At 42.5% G+C, this 26,474-nt stretch overlaps 1 protein-coding gene across 6 annotated transcripts in view; it reads left to right on the top strand.

Annotated features, from left to right (window-relative positions):
* cep290 (centrosomal protein 290) overlaps positions 1-26,474 on the top strand; it is an 80,502-nt gene that overhangs the window by 5,351 nt on the left and 48,677 nt on the right. For 2 of the 6 annotated variants that reach the window (XM_047393034.1, XM_047393004.1), the window contains exons 5-25: positions 1,639-1,773; positions 2,216-2,269; positions 2,411-2,431; positions 3,267-3,413; positions 3,616-3,798; positions 4,066-4,155; positions 4,837-4,959; positions 8,620-8,640; positions 8,783-8,906; positions 12,994-13,166; positions 13,516-13,678; positions 13,787-13,887; positions 13,974-14,040; positions 14,785-14,906; positions 15,838-15,913; positions 16,091-16,218; positions 23,215-23,373; positions 24,027-24,176; positions 24,282-24,397; positions 24,477-24,579; positions 25,750-25,980. In XM_047393034.1, coding sequence (XP_047248990.1) covers positions 1,639-1,773; positions 2,216-2,269; positions 2,411-2,431; positions 3,267-3,413; positions 3,616-3,798; positions 4,066-4,155; positions 4,837-4,959; positions 8,620-8,640; positions 8,783-8,906; positions 12,994-13,166; positions 13,516-13,678; positions 13,787-13,887; positions 13,974-14,040; positions 14,785-14,906; positions 15,838-15,913; positions 16,091-16,218; positions 23,215-23,373; positions 24,027-24,176; positions 24,282-24,397; positions 24,477-24,579; positions 25,750-25,980 — 2,487 coding nt within the window. The remainder of the gene's footprint in view (positions 1-1,638; positions 1,774-2,215; positions 2,270-2,410; positions 2,432-3,266; positions 3,414-3,615; positions 3,799-4,065; positions 4,156-4,836; positions 4,960-8,619; positions 8,641-8,782; positions 8,907-12,993; positions 13,167-13,515; positions 13,679-13,786; positions 13,888-13,973; positions 14,041-14,784; positions 14,907-15,837; positions 15,914-16,090; positions 16,219-23,214; positions 23,374-24,026; positions 24,177-24,281; positions 24,398-24,476; positions 24,580-25,749; positions 25,981-26,474) is intronic. The other 4 variants (XM_047393044.1, XM_047393020.1, XM_047393011.1 and 1 more) reach the window with 3 other exon arrangements.

Below are 26,474 nucleotides of genomic sequence, written 5' to 3'. Positions count from 1 at the left end.
GACCCCTTCCCTGCAAGTTTTAGCTGTGTGTCTGCTCCAGAACACCTGATTCAAATTCCGACATCAAGAATGGAGGGTCAAACTGGACAAAATTAAAACAATAAAATCATCATTAATTAAATAAATGTTGGGAATGTCCCATAAGTGAAGTAAATGTAACATGAAAGAAATGTAACATTAAATGTGCCATTATATCATGAAATGGACTATTATGCAATTAAATGTGCCACTGAATAATTAAGTATATTTTTAAAGACGACATGATGTAATTAGTGGTACACTTAATATTTAATGATGTATTAAATCAATTGTACATTTAATGGTACATTCAATTTTTTTTCTATTTCACAACATTATTAAATTCCTTTGATGAAGCCTTTCCCCTCTACTGTGGCAAAGACTCTTAAATCTTTAGAGCACATGCGAGCAGTTTTGTTGGTCAGATGAGACTTGACACATGTTGGTACTTTTTGTTTGACGAATGAAGAGATGTGGGGCTGATTCAATCCAGAATTTGCCTCACAAGTGTCCCTTAATCACTGGTGAACTTGATTACGACTAAACACGTTTTACAAGCAGCAGACTGCGTGTTAACAGCGCTGCATTCAACTCTCCTGAAGTTCAATAATATTTGCGACTTTCCTGTCAGCTCTATGAGTTTAATAGATAAGTCTTTACTTCTGACTTTACGTTGCAAATCCAATTTTACCACGTCCAGTTCTCCACCTGCGTTCAGAATGGAGGGAGCAAACGCAGGTGGAAAACATCGATCAGAAGCACTGTTGGCTTGTGGGTCGTGTAGTTCGTTTGACTCGCATTATAGTATAGGCTTCTTGGAAAAAAACTACACAATGGCGGCATCAATTCAAGTTATTTTTTCTTAAAGTTTATAACAAAGTCTCAGTTTTACATTTCCAAAGACAATTGATCCTAGTTTATTTTTCCTCTTATTGCTTAGCTCCCGCTCCCGTCTGGTCCAGTTCATTTTTTATCCTGTACTGTCCCAATCACGTGATCTTTACTAATGCTGTCTCCCATCCCGCGGGATTCCCATGGGAATCCCATGATTTGTGGGATTCCCGTAAAAAAGTCAGCCTCTAGCTCACCATATCTCATTTTATTACATTTACAATAAGGAATTAATTGATTGCTCTTTTTAGTAAAATATATTGGAGTTTTGTGGTTGTAACTTTACAAAATGTGAACAGTTCGAGAGGCATAAATGCTTTTGCACTGGAGACCACTAAGTCGTACATCTGACATGAAATCACCTTTTCTGCCTCATCACTTCCGTCAACATAGCCAAATCTTTCAGCCAATCACTGATCGTAATCTTGGCTATGACGGGATTGGCTGTAGTGACCACTGCAGGAGTGCACCTAAGAAGATTACCGCTAATTCCATGCACGCTCTTAGCATTTAGTTCTTGTTATAAATGGACTGAAACTGATTTATTAATATTTTTTTGGCTTTAGGAGAATTTCCAATCCGACTGTTTGTTTTGCAAAGAAATTAATCCTTGTTTGAGAACCTCAATCACAGCTGAGCTACATATTGGCTCTGTAAACAGACGAAGGTGAGAGAGACTAAAGTGGGGGCTTTTTTTCCTGTGTCTGGTTTCCGATCCATACGGCTCAGCAGCTTGGCACTGGGCCAGACAGCCGGTTTCTTAGGGATGAGATTCGGCAGCTCGAGGCTCAGCTGGAGCAACAGGAGAAGGAATTGACCCAGTTAAAGAAAGACATGGGCAAGGAAAAGAACACCAATGAAGAGGTATGAGTCTGCCACCCACAGTACCTTCACGTTTTATACAACTGTTGGCTGCAGGTCTTTGGATAATCCTCTTGTTTAGTTTGCACACAGTGTTGTTTTTCCATTTAAACACAGTTAAAGAGGATTGTTTGGTTGGTCTTTTGAAAAATATTCCAGTGGTTTATATTGAACTGCATAAAATAATAACATTTTGATAAATACCAATAATAAAGGAGAACATCTTTAGAAAAAACACATTGTATTGAAGATCCTAATTTCTTCTCTAATAGACTGAATCCGGGGCAATCAGATTAGTCATTGTTTGCTTAAAGCTGCTGGATACCTTTCACTGAATAATTCTCATATTAGTCATAGCCAACTGGAAATGAGACAAAAGTTAACTGTGTTGTGTTTGAGGACAGAAATATTTCTGTGCATTTTCTTTTTTGTTGTGTTTTCCTAGTTAATGGTGCGGTTGGAGGAGGCTGGGGACGAGGTGAAAAAGTTGAAACGAGAGGTACGCAACCACTGGGACCCATCATTCCATTTTGTTCTCCTCTGTCCTCATCTGTTCTTACCCCCCTTCACTTCTGCCTGATTTCACGTGTTCTTTGTTTGTTCTATTCTCTCTTTCGTCTGTTTCTCTTCCATTGGAAAGTTGAAAAAATCTAAGAAGAAGGTAAGAAATTTAGGAATTGTAGTTAAAAGTAGATCGCTTTTAAGAATAGAAAATTTTATTCCATTTTTGGAATTTACCAAAATAATTGTCCACTTTGAGCCCTAAAGCTGCAGATGTATTATTAATAAAGATGCACCCAACGTGGTCAAAGTCTGATCATTGGGTTTTGTATAGCTATAAAGCTTTGAAAAAAATCCTCTTTAAGATCTTTGACAAAAGGAAATATGAGAAGAGAATTCAAAATATTATTTTCTAGGCTTCCTTCCCTGAGCGGTCATTAATTATTTATTCATTAAGACCAGTGAAGTCAGGCCGCTATGAGACAGAGACGTTATCAGATCTGAAACATTTTGCCTTGCAAATAATTTCCCATGTTTTTCGTGATATTTTCTTTTTTCTTAGACTTAAATAATTTTTGTGTCCATTCTCAGCAGCAAGAGCTGGATATGGGTCACTGTTTTTTCAAAAGTTCCCAATAATAAATGGATTCCTTTGAGTCGGCTTTAATGTAACAGCCGCTGGATGTTTGTGCTGCTGTTTACTATGATATTAAAACGAATGTAAAAAGGTAGTTCCTAAAACTACTTTGTGTTGTACCTTACAGTTTGGGTTTTAATTAGACTTTCAGTGAGAATCTCAGCCTAAAACGCCTGCCATAGAAAGTATAAACCCTTAACTAAGAAATTTCCAAAAGGCTGCCAACATTTCCAACTCCAACATGGTCCAGGACAGAGCGAGGGTGAAAGTTCAAAAGATCTTGTAAAAACAAATCTTTAGCTCGTATCCAAGCACTGTCCTTCCCGAAATGATTTCTGCCCTTTCTGTGCCATCACAGAACGAGCAGCTCCAGCAGGATGTGGAGTTCTACCATGGAGAGCTGGAACAGAAGGACCCTCTTCCATCCAGAGACGAGAACGCAGAGACTCAGAGGAAGCTCAGCTTGGCCAACCGCCAGCTTTACCAGTGCTTGGAAGACCTTCAGGTTTATTGAGATCTCATTTGCTAAATGAGACAAATTAACATATACAAAGCCAAAAATATACCATTGGTGTTCTTTAAATTAATAATTATGTTTTCCGCAACTCGTTTTTCTGGCTGTCAGCTCTTTTTATGTGCAGCATGGGTTAAAGTTTGAGGTATTCGTTCACTGATCTAGTTTATTGTATTATTTTTGTGTCTAACAGCGAGCAGAGGATGAAAACACACATCTGAAGACACAGAACGAGCAGCTGCAGAGGAGCCTGGAGGAGTCTGTGAAGGAGATGGAGAAGATGACAGATGAGTACAACAAGATGAAGATCGTCGTGCAGCAGACTGACTCAATTATGGACCAGCTCAGGAAAGAAAGGGATCACACGAAGCTTCAAGTAAAGCCGGCTCTCCTCAAACTGCTGTGTTTTGTTTTTGTATGTCCATGTTCTGATCCCACCCTGAATCAAGGGGTGCTTTGTGAAATATGTTTCCAAGCTGAGATGAGTTATGCAGGATCAGTTATCATTCCTTTGTAAGGTCAGAGTAATGTTATCAAATAAATATATGGTGTGTTACATCTGTCTTTTTTGCTTTTAAGTGGATAATCTAATGTTTTTGTGCACCAAACTGAAGCGAGGCTCCATGTGTTTTCTTATGTGCAGGTTAGAGAGTTGACAGACAAAATTCATAGCATGACCGAAGAGAACGACCCAATTATGGCAGCTGTCAACACCAAAGTGGAGGAGTGGAAGGTGAGAGTTAAATGTAGGCAATAATGTAAGGGCTCCTGTTTGTTTCTTTAATCTTTGAGCAGATATTCCTGACAAATTGACACGACAGTGACCCTTACATGTTGAGCGCATTGACTCATGCAGTTGTAGTCAGAGGTTCACATTCTCTCATCAGGGGCGTGAATGTTGTTCAGTTTGGGCTTTTCGAGATTTTATTTGAACCATTCTATTCCCCAGACTGACATTATAGCGCCACACACGATTTAAAAAACTGGATGCAGACACTTTCATTTATTTTGAATTTTCTCTAATGCACAAGGGGAGTGATTATAAATACAGGCCTAAAAACATCCAGTTAAGGCCAAAATCATTCATGCTGATTTAGATTTTAAATTGTTTTCATTTAAGAAGTTTGCTTCTGATAAGAAATAAGACGGATATCTCTCAAAAGATAATACAACAATGTAAAAGAAGTATCAGTTTTGAAAAAAAATTATTATTTATTTGACAGATGACAAATAAATAAGTAAAATAAAATTTAAAAAAATTGACGTGGAATATCAGCAATTGGTGGCCTAATTGTAAACAAGGTCATTTTTTCTGTACTTCTGAGTTATCAATAGCCAGACTGAGAGCAAAAAATATGCAGAGTTTCTGTTCTTACCTGAGCAAACATCATGACAAGATGTTTTCCTCACACAGAGGGTGCTCTCTGGGAAGGACGATGAAGTTTTGGTGTACCAGCAGATGATCCGTGAGCTGAGGGAAAAGCTGCGCTCAGCCCAGCTGGACTTGGACAAAAGCAATATAATTGCCCTGCAGCAGGTCTGTCCCAAAATATTCAAAAGAGTCAAACCTTTTTATGTATATGTTTACGTCTCACATCTCTGCTTCTTCTGTGGTGCTCTAAAAGTGTGGCATATATTCAGTATGAGATGGTTCTTTAGAACAAACCTCTTTTTATTAGAGCTGCTTAGAAATGGCAAAACATATCTCAAAATATAAAGTTTTTTCTTAATAAACTCAAACTAATAAACTACCCTTTACTTTTCAAAGCCGAAATAGTAAGAGTTTTAAAGTGGAACAACTTCATAAATGTCATACTGGTTTTTATGGCTGCCTGATTGTGTTAGAAAACGGAACAGAAAAGGAATGCGGAGCCCCTCACTGCAACCCCAAATATATTGAGTTTACAGCTAGCTTTGCCTGAAAATAGTCCCTGAGATGCCATTACTACATGTAGTGTTGAGTAATAGATACCTGTGTGTGTTCACTTGTCACTGCTGCAGATGTCTCTGTTGCAGTCTGACCCCAGGTCTGAGCTGCTTGCATTTGCATTTGCAAACATTTGCTGCTGTATTTATGGTGATTGAGAGAGATGCAGGACTCTTACAACGCCTAAGCAGATGATCCAGATTCCGTTTATTTAACCTTTACTCACAATGGCTGCAAACATTCAGACTGAAGGAGATCAGTTGACATGAAGCAACTTTTATCTCCAAATCAGACTGCAGTGGACAGGTGCACTGGATTCAACCAGCTCAGACGTAAAGGAGGACTGGATTAAATTTCGCTTTTATTTTTAATATTTATTTTTAGCTTGGTAGTTCAGATAAGCATGAAGAGAATTAACAGAGACTCGAAAGAGTTTTCAGATTTCTTTGGAAAATAAAATGGAGCAAAACAGCTGCTCCCCTACTTTAAAAAAACACGGAGCAGTTATCCCAGTAAAGGAGCAGACCTGACGTCACACTGTGTGTAAGAGCTGTTGCCCTAGTGAAGGTTTATATTAATATTTTTAAACAAAGACAAATAGAGTATAGAGGATATGTCTGTATTCCCTGAAGAATGCAGCCCCATAACTTAACTCCACAACAAGCATCTTCCACAACAGAGGTTGAAAGCTTAAAATGATAAAACAGAGCTGCTGGGTTCCATTCAGCCTTACTGGTCTCAAGTCTTGCTTTCTCTTGCTCTCCCACAGCCTGAATGAACCTTGGACATGTCCGACATGTCGTTGAAAACCTAGTTTCCTTTCAAAGGCTGTAAGATTCTTTAGATCTCCGTGTTTACTCTTACTTCATTTCACACACCTTGCTGATACTGAAGATAGCTAATTTTAGCTAACCTGTCATAACAATATCCACACCAAACAGTGCTGTCTATGGGAACTGGGCGCACTTAGCATTGTGTGAAAAAGAAGGGAAAAAACTGACTTCAGAGTTTCCATATATTCAGTCACCAGTCAAGTCAGTCGAGCTGAAAATCAGCTCGACTGATCAAATGATTGCTCTGTTCATCTTTAGTGATGTTAAGTGATGTGGTGTTTACGAAACGAGTTCATTTTTCCTCTTTGCTCAGATTGCCAATACCTTCCGGCCATGAAGAATACTAATACTCAACTATCCGTTTATAGGGATGGATAATTCTTTTGAAGAGGGGCTCTATTGAGAGATTGTGAGCAGTAAATATGTTCTCTGCAGTTCATAACTCTAAGAATTTATTTTGTATAAAACGGATTCGTTTTTTAAGGAGGGTGGCGCTTCGCTAATCAGACTGAGTCCAAGAGTGACTTCTATAATGTTAAAGAAGTTCAATGGCAAAAATGTTAATTGCAAATTATAGACATTTGCTGGTTACCAATATAAAGGAATATATACCAAGCTTTTAAAATGTAAAAGTTTAGAAGTATAAGAATACCAACCCCACTGTTTAAAGTTATTTGAATGAGATCCCAGAGAAAGTGTTGTAGTGAGTTTTCTCAGGCCATATAGAGCAAATAGTTGTGAGTTCTGTTGCTGCGCACTGCTTATTAGCTGGCCAAAAGAAGGCCACTACACCTTTCCTTCGCTTACATGACAGACAACTCAGGCTGTTGCTTACTAAAGGACCGCCAACCATCACTCTTATTACGATAACGCTTCACAGTTGGCAAGGATGGAATGTGTTATTTCAGAGTAAAAATCCAAAACATTAAAATAGCTTAGGTGAATTTGAGGGCTGTCTGGTGGTTCTCTCCAGGTACTCCAGCTTCTACCCACAGTCCAAAAACATGACTGTTAGGTTAATTGGTCACTCTAAATTGCCCTTAGGTGTATGAATGAGTGTGTGTATGGTTGTTTGTGTGTTGCCCTGCGATGGACTGGGGACCTGTCCAGGGTGTACCCCGCCTCTCGCCCATAGACTGCTGGAGATAGGCACCAGCTTCCCCGCGACCCACTATGGAATAAGCAGTAAAAAATGACTGACTGACTGAATTCGATTTGAAATGTTTCTACACTGCCTTACGTTCTAGCAGATGCTAATAAATTTCAATTGGCAATATTAACGTGAATTTTTGTGATGGTGACATCAGTTACAATTCACCCACATCTTCCTAAGTCTTGTATTTTTTCCAACCCATCATCTTGATGTTGGCTGAAACGTTTGAGTTTTAACATCTTGGTCACAAAAATCTAAATCATGTATGGACGTCAAGGTCAATGAAAGTCCATCCAACTGGGAAAAACATAATTTGAATGCAGAGTATGAATGCAAGGCTCTTGAAATATGATGGCCGAACAAATGTCGCATCTAAGCAGCCCTAAGCGATGTTGCACGCCTTGATATCGCAACAGTGATGTTGGCTGGACATCTGCTGTGCAATTCTAGAAGCTAAGAGGGTTATGAACTGCAGCTGAGATATTTACTGCTCAGTACTTCTCAAAGAACCCCTCTTCAAAGTAAAATCTGATCTATCCTGTTAATTTTAGCTTTTTACTGGGTCCATGTGTTATATTTACTCCAAAAAGTACATTGTGACAGCACAAAGAAATGTCAGTCAGTCAGTCATTTTCTACCGCTTATTCCATAGTGGGTCACTGGGGAGCTGGTGCCTATCTCCAGCAGTCTATGGGCGAGAGGCGGGGTACACACTGGACAGGTCGCCAGTCCATCGCAGGGCAACACACAAACAACCATGCACACACTCATTCATACACCTAAGGGCAATTTAGAGAGACCAATTAACCTAACAGGCATGTCTTTGGACTGTGGAAGGAAGCCGGAGTACCCGGTGAGAACCCACGCATGCACGGGGAGAACATGCAAACTCCATGCAGAAAGACCCCCAGTTGGGAATCGAACCCAGGATCTTCTTGCTGCAAGGCAACAGTGCTACCAACTGCGCCACCGTACAGCCCCACAAAGAAATGTAACTGTGTAATATTAGGTGGTAATGATATGTGCAGTATGTATACGAAAGATACACAAGTATCTTTCATATACTTACTGCACACACACACACACACACAAAAGGTGTGTGTGTGTGTTTGTGAAATACATTATTTGTGTCCCTTGATGAAGAAGTTTCCTGTTTGTTTGTTCCATCCACATACCGTTTTCCATTTTATGACCTGTTTACCTATTTTTTCTGCACCATTACCTTTTTTTTAAACTTCTCATCAACCTGTCCTCCTTTCCTTCTCTATCGCTGCTCTGGCCCAGGTCATATATGAGCTCTGTGGTGTAAGTTCCATCCATCATGTGTCTTCTGTTCTTAGCCGCTGCTTGTCACTCTGAAAGCTCCCATAATGAAGCGTGTGACAAGTCTGTTTAGTGCTGCACGTGAACTCTTTTTATTTTTGAAATGTCTGTGAATTCTCCACAGGCTCTCCAAGAACGGGACAATCAGATCAAGATGCTGAGCGAGCAGGTGGAGCAGTACACCAGAGAGATGGAAAAGCACGCACAACTCATAGAGGAGTTGAAGATGTCCACAAACAAAGACAAAGGTGTGTTGATTCGTGTCTGAACAGACTAATCCATTGTCTTGGTATCGGTGGTTTTTTTAGTAGAAAGCTCTAAGTTATTCAGCTATAAACAAAAGTGTTTATGGAATTTTATGTTCCTAAAATAAAAGAATTAAAGTTGAAAAGTATGAGGATTTCTTTAAGCTAGTGGTCTAAACATGAGCAGATAAACTCACACAAACTTTCGATAACGTTTTTATCAGAAATGACAGAGATAAATGGGATAAGGTACAGGCCACTGGTTTGGTTCCATGGTTTAGCCCTGCTACTCTGAATGGCATTGTTGTCACGCACAGAAGTTGGCTGCCTTTAGCCAAGAGAATTCTAAATGTTCAAAAAGCCAGATGTTTCCTGAAGAAGTTGTACCCCTAACCCTAACCCCTAACCAAAACACAGCTGACAAGGTAGAATATGGGGGGAAAAGCATATCAGGAAGGGGAGGGGTGATGCTAATGCCCCTGTACTTGCAGGGTGTATATGTTGGAGCTATTTGCAAAAATGTCAACAATACAAAGTGAGAACATCACTCACAAACCTGATAAAATTTTCATTACCAAATGGTAAAAACTCCATAAGATGAGTGTTAGTGTGATGTGCTTCTTAACCGAGTAACCAAAACACGTGTCGTAATTTTTCCAAGGCACCACTGAATATTGCCATCTTCTAAGATGGACAGGGAAGCCTGCAGCTCATCGTTGCACCAAGGGTTAGACTTGTTGGTTTTGTGTGAGGATTTGATGCCTATACTGTAGGCCTTGCCTCGCCTCGTCGTCTTCCGCTTATCCGGGACCGGGTCGCGGGGACAGCAGACTCAGCAGAGACGCCCAGACGTCCCTCTCCCCAGACACCTCCCAAGGCGTTCCCAGGCCAGCCAAGAGACATAGTCCCTCCAGCGTGTCCTGGGTCGTCCCCTGGGCCTCCTCCCGGTGGGACGTGCCTGGAACACCTCCTGAGGAAGGCGTCCAGGAGGCATCCGGTATAGATGCTCGACCCACCTCAACTGGCTCCTCTCGATGTGGAGGAGCAGCAGCTCTACTCCGAGCCCCTCCCGGATGGCCGAGCTCCTCACCCTATCTCTAAGGTAGTGCCCGGCCACCCTACGGAGGAAGCTCATTTCAGCCGCTTGTATCCGGGATCTCGTTCTTTCGGTCATGACCCAAAGTTCATGGCCATAGGTGAGGGTGGGAACGTAGACCGACTGGTAAATTGAGAGCTTTGCTTTTCGGCTCAGCTCTCTCTTCACCGGCAGCCGCATCAATCCGTCTGTCGATCTCCCGCTCCATTCTTCCCTCACTCGTGAACAAGACCACGAGATACTTAAACTCCTCCACTTGAGGCAGGAACTCCCCTCCAACCTGAAGAGGATAAGGCACCCTTTTCCGGTCGAGAACCAAGGCCTCAGACTTGGAGGAGTTGATCTTCATCCCAGCCGCCTCATACTCGGCTGCGAACTGCCACAGTGCATTCTGTAGGTCTTGGCTAGAGGGGGCCAGCAGGACCACGTCATCTGCAAAAAGAAGAGACGAAATCCACTGGTCCCCAAACCAGAACCCCTCCAGCCCTTGGCTGCGTCTAGAAATCATGTCCATAAAAGTAAGGGCAGCCCTGCCGGAGTCCAACATGCAGCGGGAACAGGTCCGACTTAGTGCCGGCAATGCGGACCAAACTCCTGCTCCGCTCGTACAGGGACCGGATGGCCCCTAATAAAGGGCCCCCGATTCCATACTCCTGGAGCACCCCCCACAGGGCATCACGAGGGACACAGTCGAATGCCTTCTCCAGGTCCACAAAACACATGTGAACCAGTTGGGCAAACTCCCATGAACCCTCGAGTACCCTGTAGAGGGTATAGAGCTGGTCCAGTGTTCCATGGCCGGGACGAAAACCACACTGCTCCTCCTGAAGTCGAGGTTCGACTATCAGCCAGACTATCCTCTCCAATACCCTGGCGTAGGCCTTACCTTGGAGGCTGAGGAGTGTGATCCCCCTGTAGTTGGAACACACCCTCCGGTCCCCCTTCTTATGAAGGGGTCTTGGCTAGAGGGGGCCGCCTCGTACAGGGACCGGAACCGCCTCGGTGACTTCAGCCTGGGTGATGAAAGAGTCCAACCCCAAGTCCCCAGCCTCTGTTTCCACCACAGAATGCGTGATGGCAGGATTGAGGAGATCCTCGATGTACTCCTTCCACTGCCCAATAATGTCCCCAGTCGAGGTCAGCAGCCTCCCACCCCCACTATAAACAGTGTTGGCGAAGCACTGCTTCCCCCTCCTGAGGCGCCGCCGGACGGTTTGCCAGAATCACTTCGAGGCCAACCGGTAGTCCTTCTCCATGGCCTCACCGAACTCCTCCCAGGCCCGAGCTTTTGCCTCTGCCACAGCCCGGGCAGCAGCACGCTTGGCCTCACGGTACCCGTCAGCCGCCTCAGGAGTCCCACAAGCCAACCACAGCCGATAGGTCTCCTTCTTCAGCTTGACAGCATCCCTTACTGCCGGTGTCCACCACCGGGTTCTGGGATTGCCGCCGCGACAGGCACCGCAGACCTTACGGCCGCAGCTACGGGCAACAGCATCGACAATAGATGCGGAGAACATGGTCCACTTGGACTCTATGTCTCCAACATCCCCCGGGATCTGGTCAAAGCTCTCCCGTAGGTGGGAGTTGAATACATCCCAGGCCGAGGGCTCCACCAGGCGTTCCCAGCAGACCCTCACTATGCGCTTGGGCAAGTCTGTCCGGCCTTCTACTCCTCCAGTGGATCCAACTCACCACCAGGTGGTGATCAGTGGACAGCTCAGCCCCTCTCTTCACCCGAGTGTCCAAAACATGCGGCCGAAGGTCTGATGATACGACAACAAAGTCGATCATCGACCTCCTGCCTAGGGTCTTCTGGTGCCAAGTACACTGATGGACACCCTTATGTTTGAACATGGTGTTCATTATGGACAATCCGTGACTAGCACAGAAGTCCAATAACAAAACACCACTCGGATTCAGATCGGGGAGGCCATTCCTCCCGATCACGCCTCTCCAGGTGTCACTGTCGTTTCCGTTTCCCACATGGGCGTTGAAGTCCCCCAGCAGAATAATTGAGTCCCCGGGATGGACACTATCCAGCACCCCCGACAGGGACACCAAGAAGGCCGGGTACTCCGCACTACCGCTCAGCCCGTAGGCCGAGACGACTGTCAGAGACCTATCCCCAACCCGAAGGCGCAGGGATATGACCCTCTCATCCACTGGGGTAAACCTCAACACGAGACGGCTGAGCCACCAGGCAACAAGCAAACCCACACCAGCCCGCCGCCTCTCCCCGTTGGCCACGCCAGAGTAGAAGAGAGTCCAACCCCTCTCAAGGAGATGGGTTCCAGAGCCCACGCTGTGCGTGGAGGCGAGCCCGACTATTTCTAGTCGAAATCTCTCGACCTCCCGCACAAGCTCAGGCTCCTTCAACCCCAGTGAGGTCACATTCCACGTCCCTAGAGCCAGCCTAAGCATCCGGGGATCGGGCCGCTGAAGTCTCCACCTTTGTCCGCCACCCAATCCTCTTTGCACCGGTCCCTCACAGTTCCCCCTGCAGGTGGTGGGCCCACCGGGGCCTATACTGTAGGGAGTTTGGAAAATTGTGTTTTTCTGCTCACAGACTCATATGGTTGCCCACGCCATGGGATATTTAACAGGTTTTGGTCAGTGTTTGGTACATCTACATGTCATTTACCAAAACAAGTTTATGTCTTCCTGTCTTTAGAAAGACAATTGTTATTGGGTGGTCAGAGACCTGTAAGAAAACTGATAAAAGCCTGATTAGTGCATCTTAATGCAGTATATCCAAACTCATTTGTTGTTTATAAAAGTTATTAAAGTTGCACAATCTTTGTGCTCTGAAAAAGGAAAGGTTCAAATAAATAATTAAAAGCCACAATTATTCTTAAAATGATGTTCACCATGAGTTTATGTAAACGTTTGACTATAAACTGTAGCCTGGATTAATATGGGTGTTTACCATAGTGTTTGGCTGTTTAAATATAGGTTACCTACAGTTGAAGTGATTCTAACATGTTCTTGTCTAAGGTGTGCCTTCAACATCACAGCAGAGGAGGATGGAGGAGCTGAGGTCCAAGCTGAAAGCTGCAGAAATCAGAGCGATGGAAGCAGACCGAGCTTTCCGACAGGCAGAAGCTCACGCTGAGGAAAAAGACAAAGCTTTCATTGAGGCTTCAAATCGCTTGAGCCAGTATGAGTCTGTAAGTATACAAATACTCTTTTTTTCTTTTGTTTTTGGCTTTAGCTTCCTAGACTTGGTTTTATCCAAATCGAATTAACCGATGCTTAATTTCCTAGAAGTAAAGGCTTGTGATCTTCTTATTCACCATCCATCCTTGCTGTGAATAAGGATTTTAAAATGCCTATGTGACTGTGGTGTGATCAACATGCTTTTTGGGTCCACAAGCATAGCGTTTGTTTTTTTTACCAAAGCTAATCGCACCCTGACTTCCCCAAAAAAGCATATCAGCCAAAAATCAAGGAAATAAAAGTGAGACAAGACGTGCTTTTTGATGTATGACTAATCATAGAACTATTTCTGTACGGCAGGGCACTTATGGCCTGGAAGCAGCCATTGCCGAGATCAAAGAGTGTAACAATCAAATTAGAATGAAAGATCGTGAGGCAGAGGCCATGACCAAAGAGATCAACCAGCTCGAGCTGAGAATCAATGACCTCATGGACGAAAATGAGGAGTTCCGGGAAAAACTGGGTCAGAGTTTTTGAAAACACCACGGTTCTCAGTCTGTTTAGACAACACTGGCTCATCTGAGGCGGTGAAATTTATACGAGTGCTTTTGGATTTTCCTGTCACGAGCAGGTCTTGAGCTGAAGCAGGAAGTGGATCTGACAGAATATAGGCGTGCCAGGGAGCTCAGGCAACGCCAGTACAAAGCTGAGAACCAAGTTTTAGCCAAAGAGGTAAAATGGGATCAAAGAAGATCAGACTGTTGCTTTTATAACTGCTGAACTGACCTCATTTCAACTTTTGCTTGATTTCTTTCTAGATTGAACGGCTAGAAGAAGAGCGACTGGAGATGAAGAAACAAGTCAGGCGCATGGTGAAAGAAAGAGGTGAAAGGGCAAATTTAAATAGTACAAAGCATGTTAACATGCAGGTTTCAGCAGGCCTTTTTTGTCACATTTGTTATTTGACCCATCCATCCATCCATCCATCCTTTTTAACTTTTATAGACTTTTATTCACATGTTTCTATAATATCCTGTAATATAAAATTCGGTAAAAAAACCCCCATAAAAATGCAGGAAAAATACACAAAATAAAAAGTAATATTAATCCATTTTCACATTAACATGTGTATGCCCCCCTCCACATATCCCTTTACATTCTGTCATATTACCAACATAAACTGCAGTGTATTTTTATTGAGATTTTATGTTATAGAACAACACAAAGGCATGTATAATTGTGAAGTGGAAAAGAAAGTATACTTGGTCTTTGAAATGTTTTGCTATCAAAAATCTGAAAGGTATGGTGTACAGTCTACTTTAATGTTTTATTCCTAAATCCGGAGTCTATGGCTATGATGAAGACGTTTTGAGTTCTGCTTGATTTAACAACTTTCAGATCAGAGTCTGCCTGCACTGGATCTGATGTGGAAAGGTTATGGGTTCTGGTTTTCCCTTCTTTGTTACCTTGACCTATTTGCCTTTTCAGGAATAAGACTGACATGTTGAATAAAACACTATTTCTTGCAAAAACAGGAAAAATTAAGATGCAGCCATGTAATGTTGTGCAGGGGTATTAAAATAGCTTGTGACACTTAAGACACTTTTTTTTCTTTTTACTGGTGATCAGCTGTGTCTGCAGGAATCCCACATGCAAGTGTGCAGCTGGAGGAAGATGCCAGGTCCAGCAGAAAAGAACAGGCACTGCTCAAACAAGGATACATCTACACTGATGATGAGATCAGGCGCAAGGTACTTTTTTTCTCCAAATCAAAACAGCCTATGGTTAAAAGAAAAAGAGTTGGGACTGATCTGATGTACTATTAGCTCATACTAACTCACTGCAGTTTTTGAATAATTTTACAGCCTAAAAATTGAAATAAATCCATGTGGCCTACGCATAATTTTGATCATGAAAGAGGGATCAACACTACGAGGTGTTCCTCTTCAATAAAATCCTGATTCTGTTTAAGCACATTGGCTCACAATATCTTCAGTCATGTAAAACAAAAAGAACATCTGTATGTTATTTCTGCAACATTACCTGTACGATGGTCCAAGACAACAATGCAGTGGTTCTGATGATTAAAGCAAGAGCCTTAACTGTAGAGTTCTTGTTTAAAGCAAAGCCCCCCCACACACACAAACACACACACACACACCCTCTATTGCTGACATCCGAATGCAGTTAGAACATTGTCTGAAACCTTAAACGTGAACAACCCTTCAGAGCCGAATGAGTAAGGGTCTTTGGTTGCCTTTTACGACCCCTTGCCAATGTTTTCTTTAATTAAACAAACCACAGTGAGCTGTCCCCACCCACCTCATCTTCTGTAGCAGGTGTCAAATTCTGACAAGTGTGAGCTGTGAGGACAAATCCAATGTCTCCTTTTAAAATAAAATGTAAAAAATTAAAGAGACCCACATCCAAAGGCAAGCAATAGGCTATCCCTTCTGTAAAACATGGTAGATTTAGGATCATTGTTTGGACCTACTTCACTGCTTTGAAGATGATGTGGGTAAAAACCTGATAATAATAAGAGACACACTTATCCGGGCTTTTTTTCTAGAAGGTTAAAGTGAGGGGAAAATACAATGAATATTTTCTGAATGATCTTTAATTGAATTTATTTAATTTCATTTGTTTCTTTGAGCTTCCTAACACATTAACTTTGCCTTGCAGAATGAATACCTGGAGAAAGAACTGAGCAGCAAGAAGAGAGAGCTGGAACTTCACAAGATTGAGTTTCAGGCTCAGTGTAAGTTTGAGAGGCTCTCAGGGCGAGAACAGTATTGAATTGAATTGTTGTTTTTGTCGTTGTTTTTTATAAACTTGTTTGTTCTTTTTTGTTACCAAAAGACTGAAAGATTTATTCAGCATCTCAAATGGTTGTTGGTTTCCTTTGTTCATGTCTTTGCTGTGTGTTAATCTACAGTGGAAGACCTGTCGAAAGCAAAGAAAGATTTGGAGGCTTTGCTGAAAGATGTTTTTCAAGCTACGAGGATCAATCAAGAGATCGGTTCTGATGCAGTCATTATTAGCAGTCTGAGAAGCTGGCCCAATGTGAGTATTAATCATATACCAGGAAGGACTGAGACCATCTTTTTTTTATCATTGCTACTAAGAAGTTCAGACCCCAGGCCTGGCAGAAATGTTACACTTCTTAAACTGAGTTTCTTTTTTCCATATTTTGTCCTGTTACAGCTACATACTCCTATGTGTTTTATTTTAAATTTAATGTGGATTAACTGCCAGTTAAAGATGCTTGTTGGTGTGCTTTTATTATCGTGCTGCTGCATAACCCAAGTGCACTTGAACTTAAAGTTACAAATTTCTGGGTAGAGATTTCTTCCTTATGATTTTCCGGTAGAGAGCAGAATTCATGGTTCTCTTTCAACATTCGTTTCGGTATCTCACTATGGGACACGCCTCCAGCGCCTGTCCCCCAGAAGCTTTATTACATTACGCCAGTCTTGACTGGCAGACGGAAGTGACGTCCGCTCCCATGGGAGGGACTTCCTCCCAGTATAAAAGTCGACGTCACGTAGGTGATCTTCAGTCTAACACCTCTTCTCGCACCCAGAAGCACCTCTCAGACGGTCATTACAGTAACTTGAGCTAGCTTAACTGTTCAAAGAGCGAGCTAACAACTCAGTCGCTGAGCTCTTCCCAATAACTGTGCTCGACTGTTCTGAGTCTTTTTCAACGCTGGTCTGTCACCAAACAGCAGTGCTGCAACTGGTCACCAAACTAGCTGCAACCTTAACGGAGCTTACGAAGTTGTGTAACTTGCACCATTCTCACCATGAACAGAGTCAAACCACCATCTAGAACCTGCACATGTGTGCACGGCTCTCCCTTAAGTCTCGTCGGCGCAGGCTAGCGCGCCAAGCTAGCCTGTCGGAGGTTGATCCTATGATGGGGGTAGCCAATCCCCCGCCACCGGAGCTTCCTGGTACTGATGAGAGAGAGCCCACTTTGGCTGGAGCCAGTCGGGGTGATCAGCTCGACGCTGTCGCGCCACTGACAGACCCAGAGGAAGACGAGGCCGCACTTCCAGGTTTCAGCACTCTTGCTAACGCTGAATCCAAATCTGAAGTGGAGTCCATCAGTCTCGGGTCTGACAACGACGAGCTGGACTGCAGGCCTTATGCCATCCAGTCGGTTGCAAAGCCCTTGGTGACGGATGACACCAGTCGCTGCGGTTCCCCAAACCCGACTGCAACGGACCTGCATGATGTCTGCAGAAGGGCAGCAAAGCCTCACCAGATCACCCTCCTTGCAGGGAGCGAGGAAGAGGTGTGTTTATTAAACTGAAGATTACCTACGTGACGTCGGCTTTTATACTGGGAAGAAGTCCCTCCCATGGGAGCGGACGTCACTTCCGCCTGCCAGTCAAGACTGGCGTAATGTAATAGAGCTTCTGGGGGACAGGCACTGGAGGCGTGTCCCATAGTGAGATACCTCACTCATGTTTCAGAGAACCGGGGTTAAATCCTTAACCTAAAGTTTCATTAATTACTGCAGGTCGTCTAGTATCCTCAGACCGTCACACTACCACCACCATGTTTGACTGTTGGTACGAAATTCTTTTCCAAATTCCACTTTTGTTATGTCAGTCCACATTACGTTTTCATCAAGATGTTGTTTGGAAAATTTGATTGTTCTATTGTTCAGTGATGAACTCTGACGTGGCTTAGGTGAGTTCTGCAGTGCTATAGAACAGTAATTGGTGTGAATTTATGTAGCCTTTTTTCAGTTGTACCGATCACTCAAAGCGCTTTACACTAGAGACACATTCCCCCTGTCGCACTCACAAACACACACCCATTCATACATTATTACACAGATTGGTACAACCTAAGGATGTCTTAAGTGCCTTTCCCAGGGGCAGATTGAAATATGGCAGGAAAAGGCTGGAATTGGACCAAAACTTTCAAATTGCAAGCCAACTACTCTTCCCACTGAGCCTCAAGAGTCTGGTAGGCCAGCCACTCCTGGGAAGGTCCATGCTGTCCCATGTTTTCTCCATTTAGAAATAATGGCTCTCACTGTGGTTCACTAGAGCCCCCGAAACCTTAGAAATGGCTTTGTAACCGTTGGCAGACTGATAGATGTCAGTTACTTTGTTTCTTATATGCTCTTAAATTTCTTTAGATACTTTATTAATCCCAAAGGGAAATTAAATGTTGTTGTAGCTCATATGATGCAGGTCTCTTCAAAGAGTCGTTGTAGATGCTGATGGCTGTGGGCAGGAAGGATCTCCTGTAGCGCTCCGTCTTACAGCAGATCTGAAGAAGCCTCTGACTGAAGACACTCTGTTGTTGTAGGACAGTCTCATGAAGAGGATGCTCAGGGTTCTCCATAATGATCTTCATTTTATGTAGAATCCTTCTTTCCACAATGATCTCCAGAGGTTCCAGAAGAGTCCCTAGAACAGAGCCAGCCTTCTTTATCAGCTTGTTCAAGTCCCTGGCTCTGATGCTGCTACCCCAGCAAATGATGGCAGAAGAGATCACACTTTCCACAGCAGACTTGTAGAGGGTATGCCGCTTCTTGCTGTAAAAACTGAAGGACCTAAGCTTCCTCAAGAAGTACAGTCTGCTCTGTCCCTTCTTGTAGACGGCTTCACAGTTGCATCTCCACTCTAGTCTGTTGTCCAGGTGAACACCGAGGTATTTATACTCCACCACCTCCACTTCTTCTACCATGATGGAAATAGTGTTTGACTTATTCCTGTTTCTCTTAAAATCTACAATCATCTCCTTTGTTTTAGTCACATTCAAAATGAGATGATTGTTTCCACACCATGCCAGCTTGCCAGCTTCTTGTCTCTGATCCACCCCACGACTTCAGAATCATCCGTGTATTTCTGTAGATGTCAGGAGTCTGTCTTGTACTGGACGTCTGACAAACAGACAAGGATATTTTGGCCTGAGAGCAGCATTGGTGCCTCAGGGGATTAAGCACGCGACCCATGTACTGCGGCATTGGTTCTCGATGCAGGCTGTCACTGGATTGAGCCCCGGCGATGTTTTCTGCATACCCTTACTCCACTTTATCACCATTTCCTTTATGCTGTCAAAAAATTTAAAAATAAAGACCAATAGCGCCTAAAAAATACCAAAAAAAAAGGTTTAGCCTACTTTATTTTATCAAACAGTTTCTAAATAAGCGATTTATTGATACTACGTGTCTGGGGGAGTCTTAATCACATCTGGGTGTGGCTACTGAAATCAAAGATTTGAGTTAAACAATGGTTAATACATGATTTAAGAAGAGGGAATTATATTTTCATGTTGGGCTCTGTTGGTTTGTCTGATATTAAAATTTGTTTGATGATTTAAAACATTTAAAATGTGACATAGAAGCAAAGAAAAGAAGAAGTCTGGAACGGGACAAATACTTTTTTACAGCAGTGTACATGCTGAGGTGATTCAACCCCAAAAACTTTGACAGATTAAGCCCAACTCTTAAGCACACTGAAACATTTCATCTGACCCATATGTTATTGTAAGTTTTTGTTTTTCTAATTCTCATTGAAACCATTTACTGCTGTGTTGCTAACAGCTTACTTTGAGTCTCTTTGTTATTTCTGTCGTTTGGTAACTCAACACATGAGAAAAGCAGCAGGTTGTAAAAAGAAAACCAACCCTTATTGAGGCACAGCAGAGGGGCATACTTAAACGGCTTTACAGCAACAGACATGCCCAGGAGGAAGGATTGCAAGTATCAGATGCCGCATTGCTCACACATGTTAGAAATAACATTTAACAGAAAACAAAATGTGCTCTTACTTTGAAGTTCAAAGTTTGTTGGCGTTTCTTGTAAGTATAAATATGATCATAATAGATGTTGAGGAACATTTAACACTTGAAATGAATGAAAATTTGTTTTAACCCTTAAATGATTTGTTCATTTTTCCTAAGGGTGAAAGGATATAACCACATACAACTGCAAAGCTTTTTACATTTTAAATTTTGTGGCCAGTTTTAATTTATTCAGTATTTTCTCTGATCCCACATTATCCATATAGGCTCATAATGTCAACTAAATCTTTAATAAGTGTTGATAATGGTTCTAGACAGTCTTTTGTCTTGAGAAGGCCAAGGCCTACCGGTCTCTACTGACTGATCATGATTGATTGCAGCTGGAAGTCTCTCTTTGACAGCATTAATTTGTTTGACACCAAGGTTGTTGCAGAGCTTTACCAGGGCTGATGCTAGAGCCAGTTGTTTATTAGAACTCAGAGCCTCATTATAATGTCATGAAAAATGTCTCTGACAGTAAATCTTTCATCCTCGCTCTGATGGGGCTGTTCAGAGTTCTTGCTAATGCTTCACAACCCTAACCAGCTGATTTCTGAGCGGTACCAGCAGCACTACAAACATGAGTCGAATACAGTGTATGGAGTATGATTTATTAACACTATCTGATGACATTAAGATACTGATAGTGAATAAGAACTGAGACAGAAATGGTGTTTAGAGGTTCAGTGTAAAATACTGGGGTTAAGCACAGTTCTGCCCGACACATTGACCTGATGAAACACGGTGATGGATCATATCTAAATAAACAGCAGAGACAAAAAGGTACAGAGAGCTCACGCTATTTCTCTGCACATCCAGCGCTGGAACGTTCGAGCTCTGTGATTTTTAATAGGATTGTTTTGCTCCTTGTCAGGCAGATAAAAACTAAATTATCTCGGTAAACCTTTAATTGGCCATTTTCGCCCCAGTTCCTGCCTCTGGTCCAGCTACGAGTTGGTGCTGAGATGGCGCCAGTTTATCAGTGTCATAGAAACAGAAACAATAATCAGAACAATGTCAGGGTCCAAGGAGCTCAGTCAAGATCAAGAGAGGGAATTTTAGATTCGCATTAATTGAAAATAATTTCTAAACAACCAGATTATCATTATATCATCAGGACAGTCAACAAAAGTCTCCAATAAAGGGAGATTTGTTGGGATCTTCAGGAACAACACAGGGATCATCAAGGTTCAAGCCTTCCAGGAACTGGAAAATACTGGAACACCAGTGTCTCTGTACACAGTGAAGCCAATTTTACATTACTACAGACTGAGTAGAGGTTAACAAACAAAGACGTGTGTGCTCCAAAATTGGGAGGAGTTAAGGCAATGTTTCACAACCAAAGAACAAGAAGTCGACTATTGTGGACTCATGGCCCATCAGAGCTAGCTAAAGCTGTAGCTCGTCTACATACAGGGGTTGGACAATGAAACTGAAACACCTGGTTTTAGACCACAATAATTTATTAGTATGGTGTAGGGCCTCCTTTTGCGGTCAATTCGTCTTGGGAATGACATATACAAGTCCTGCACAGTGGTCAGAGGGATTTGAAGCCATTCTTCTTGCAGGATAGTGTCCAGGTCACTACGTGATACTGGTGTAGGAAAACGTTTCCTGACTCGCTCCTCCAAAACACCCCAAAGTGGCTCAATAATATTTAGATCTGGTGACTGTGCAGGCCATGGGAGATGTTCAACTTCACTTTCATGTTCATCAAACCAATCTTTCACCAGTCTTGCTGTGTGTATTGGTGCATTGTCATCCTGATACACGGCACTGCCTTCAGGATACAATGTTTGAACCATTGGGTGCACATGGTAAAGAATGGTTCAGTAGTCCTTGGCAGTGAAGCGCCCATCTAGCACAAGTATTGGGCCAAGGGAATGCCATGATATGGCATCACTGATCCACCCCCATGCTTCACTCTGGGCATGCAACAGTCTGGGTGGTGCGCTTCTTTGGGGCTTCTCCACACCGTAACTCTCCCAGATGTGGGGAAAACAGTAAAGGTGGACTCATCAGAGAACAATACATGTTTCACATTGTCCACAGCCCAAGATTTGCGCTCCTTGCACCATTGAAACCGACGTTTGGCATTGGCATGAGTGACCAAAGGTTTGGCTATAGCAGCCCGGCCGTGTATATTGACCCTGTGGAGCTCCCGACGGACAGTTCTGGTGGAAACAGGAGAGTTGAGGTGCACATTTAATTCTGCCGTGATTTGGGCAGCCGTGCTTTTATGTTTTTTGGATACAATCCAGGTTAGCACCCGAACATCCCTTTCAGGCAGCTTCCTCTTGCGTCCACAGTTAATCCTGTTGGATGTGGTTCGTCCTTCTTGGTGGTATGCTGACATTACCCTGGATACCATGGCTCTTGATACATCACAAAGACTTGCTGTCTTGGTCACAGATGCGCCAGCAAGACGTGCACCAACAATTTGTCCTCTTTTGAACTCTGTTATGTTAGCTATAAAGTTGTGTGCATTTCAATATTTTTAGCAAAACTGTGCTTTTACCCTGCTAATTTAACCTTCACACTCTGCTCTTACTGGTGCAATGTGCAATCAATGAAGACTGGCTACCAGGCTGGTCCAATTTAGCCATGAAACCTCCCACACTAAAATGACAGGTGTTTCAGTTTCATTGTCCAACCCCTGTATGTGGCTGTAGGGTCTTTTCAGATGACTCACATGCATCATTATTACTGATCTGCTCTGTCCTGCACAGAGAGTTTCCCCGGTACATCTGATTACAATATACATACCTGCTATAAGAACAATTGATGATCAGAGCTCATTGGTTAAAAAGCCACAGCCCACTGAAGGCTTGCTAGTTATCCAGCAGCACACAAACACTGACACCCCACTGATGGTTCTCTGGGGTCTGCTAGGATATTGGGTTGAAGCTTGAACACCAAAGGGTTCAAAGGGTGTGGTGGCCTAGTGGTTAGAACAGGAGGTTTGTGTTCCAGAGGGGACACAAGGGGCCAGGTTCGTATCCCACAGATTACCACTCTGGCTCCCTGAGCAAGACCCTTAGCCCCAGAATGCTCCACGGGCGCCGCACAATGGTAGCCCACTGCTCCCTGTAAGGGATGGGTTAAATGCAGAAGACAAATTTCGTTGTAATGTACAATAACCAATAAAGATGATTATGATTATGAAATAAAATATTTAAATTAATTTGGGATTTATGTCCATAATGCATGTTTGTAAACTGTTTTTTAACTGTTCTCTCTCTTGACACAGGCTTTAGATGTCAGCAGCCCAGGTGGGCAGCCTGAGGCTGACCTCAAGTCCCAAATCCATCAGCTGGTGGTGCGAAATGAAGAACTGAGGCAGGAGTTGAAATCAGCTCGCGAGGAGGGGACCAGCAGCTTCACCCACCTTGTCAGAGCCAAGGAAAAGGTATGAAAAGATGACATAATACTGGAGCCAAGACAACAAGGCAGCAAATGAGTGTTCAAACTGATCTAATATACAGGTTATTAAATAAAATAGAAATAAAAAATTTGGAAATACTGAAATTTAAGGACATGAATAACAGGAAACGTGTGTTAAAGCTTTTTGCGTATGCAATCAAAATGTTTCTATAACCAGTGAGTCTTTTATTTTTTTTGTCCAACATGTGTTGCTTCCATTTCATTTAACATGAGAACGGAGGTAAACAATGCGAGAGTTTCAGCTTTCAATTTACATTCTGTTAAAGTGTTCTGAAAGCTGAAAGTCTGCAGCAAATAAACGTTAATGACAATGTTTGTTAGATTCATGTGCTGGAAGGAAGCAATGTCGAATATTAGACGCATTAAACGGTTTTCCCTTTTTTATTTGTTTTAAACAGTTACATTTTTCCTCTTTTTTTTGTGGACTACATTTCAGAATATCTGATTCACCACTGCTTCCTGTAAAGTGCCTTTTTTCTAGAACTTACACAGGACCCCACTGAAATAAATTAAACAACCACTTTGTGCAAATGTTTTACGTGAAACTGAAAGTAGTTGTGTTGCAAAAGGCTTGACTGATAAGTTATGCTACACCCTTCTATTGCCTTCTTCTGTCAGGTGAGCCAGCTCCAAACTGAGCTGGAGCTGCTCAGGAAATCAGGCAGCGGTGGAGTCCTCCCTCAACCTCTGACCCTCCCTAGGGGCCTGGGACCTAGCAGCACAGAGGTCATCAGCTCCTTGAATGAATATGCCGTGCGGCTGCTTCAGGTCAGACTTGCTTTCATCTGAGGGCTTGGGCTTAAACAATTGTAAATCAACTGTGAGTCCATAAAAATAAAAAAAAAACAGCAACACGGCTCTGTTCTTTTTTAGGAGCTAAAAAACAAGCAGGAAAAAAGCAAGAAACTTACAGAAACTCTGGAAGAATACAAAGAGAAGTTTGCTGTCATAAGCCATCAACAGGGACTCCTCTATAAGGAATACTTGAGGTGGGTTTACTGATATATGATTTAGAATAAAAACTGTTTTAATGAACTGGTGAAAATGTCTTTATTATTTGTTTCTTAGTGAAAAGGCAGAGTGGCAAAGAGAGAAGCAGACGTCCATGGACACGAAGAGTAGGCTGGAGGAGCAAAAGCAGGTGGACGATGTGAAAATTCAACAGTTTAATGTAAGTCAGACAAATTGCTAACAGATTAATAAAATTCAAATTCTTTAAGATACACTTCATTTTCCAATGAGTTTATTTTCTTGACTTTAGAATGTGGCTCCCATTTACTGGAGATGCACCAGTCAGAGATTTTGTGGCCAGTTTCTGATCACCAATTTAGTAAAGATCCGACCTTGCAGTTCAAAGTTTAGCCGATTCCGATTTATGTTTTAGAACTTTAAATAACAACAAAATACTTTTTTTCAATTCAACTTTCTCAAAATAGCCCATTATCCCATAGATGTTTTTCACACTGAAAATCAGTAAAATCTTCCAGGCTGTGGGATAGCGGTGCCTCTAAATAAAGCACAACTGAAAAGAACAGGGCAGTATATTTTTCATACTCCCTTGCATGACAATATAGCTGACCTTTTGTTTCATTTTACAGCGTTTTACACCTGCTGGTAATGTGCACCATATCACAGGGTGTTGCGTCGTTTCTATAAAATCATTTCAAACTAAAGAGCTGCATCTAGCTTAATGTTTGAAAGGTTAAAAGTCCAATTTATTGTAACGTTGGATTGTCAAAACATTTATTTATTGTAACTATAAAGGAGTCTTGGTTATTGTTTTCAACAGAAACAGAGGCACCATCTTAAGTGGTTGTAAGAGATAGCTGTTGGTTTTACACAGCTATACAGTCAAACTGGAGATCACTTATATCTCAGGCATCTCATATTAGCATTTGGCATGAGTAGCACAGTTAGCATTGCTAAGAAACATCAGTCACTTTGTTTGTTCAATGTAAAGTATGGTTACCTTTACCTGAACTGTGAAATTTCCAGAAGACCCCAACATCTCCTAATCCATCATGTTCTGCTTCATATAGAATTGGACACGTGTAAAGGATAAAAAAGAGCATAGTTGCTGCAATACATTGAGCTTCCTGTTATCAGCCTAAATTTTTACTCAAACACAGATGTAGGGTTTGAGAAAGAAATGAATCATCCAAGACCACTGCATATCTTGGATTGAACAGATTTCAACACGTGTTGCAACTAAATCTCCATGTTTACATAAATCAGAACAGAGCAGAAGTTTATAACAAAACAAGCACAGGACACACGAGGAAAGAAGTTGGTGTCCTGTCTGGGTCAGGGCCGTTTATTTACCATGCATTTCATCCATCAGGATCTGCTGGACACACTTCACAGAGACCCGGAGGACATTAGGAGACAGCTGAGTGAAGCTTTCCGCAAGCTCACTGTCCTGAAGGTCAACGAGAAGAAATTAACACGGCGCTACTCCACTCTGCTGGAACAAGAGCAGCTCCTTCGCAAAGAAAACAGTCAGTTGAGGGATGAAAGCAGCCATATGCAGGCTTCTGTCATCCAAAGGATGGGTTACCTGCAGAGATATAAGGTAGCCACATCCTATTACATCTGTTTCATGCAAGCAAACTGTCAAGCAGGAGTAAATCAGTATGCATTGTTTTGCTTTCAACGACTTTTATTTATCGCACAACAAATTCTGAAACTGGCCTCAGGTTTTTCTGTGTCCTTCCCACTATGGAAGAAACCATTGTTGCCAAATTTCACATTCTGCATCTTATCAAGACCATTTTTTCAGTTTTTGATTGCAGGGAGGATTGGGTTGCTCTCCTCCACCCTGAAATGCACCATAAATCTTACATTTGATTCTACAGAGGAGACATGTTTTCCTCAAAGACAGAATTTGCAAAATATTTTGGCTTGTCTTGCTGTTATACTCCTTCTCTGCAATACTGGTTTTCTGTGCCATCTTGATTGCCAATATTTTGATGAACATTCACCAGCACCTGGAGGCACCGTTTATACTGTCATCTTTCGCGGTCATCCGGCCTTCCATCATCATACTCCCACCTCTTTGCCTTATCA

This window comes from Girardinichthys multiradiatus, chromosome 2 (assembly GCF_021462225.1).
Source record: "Girardinichthys multiradiatus isolate DD_20200921_A chromosome 2, DD_fGirMul_XY1, whole genome shotgun sequence".
NCBI classification, from domain to species: domain Eukaryota; kingdom Metazoa; phylum Chordata; class Actinopteri; order Cyprinodontiformes; family Goodeidae; genus Girardinichthys; species Girardinichthys multiradiatus.
This window is presented reverse-complemented; position numbering and strand designations above follow the sequence as displayed.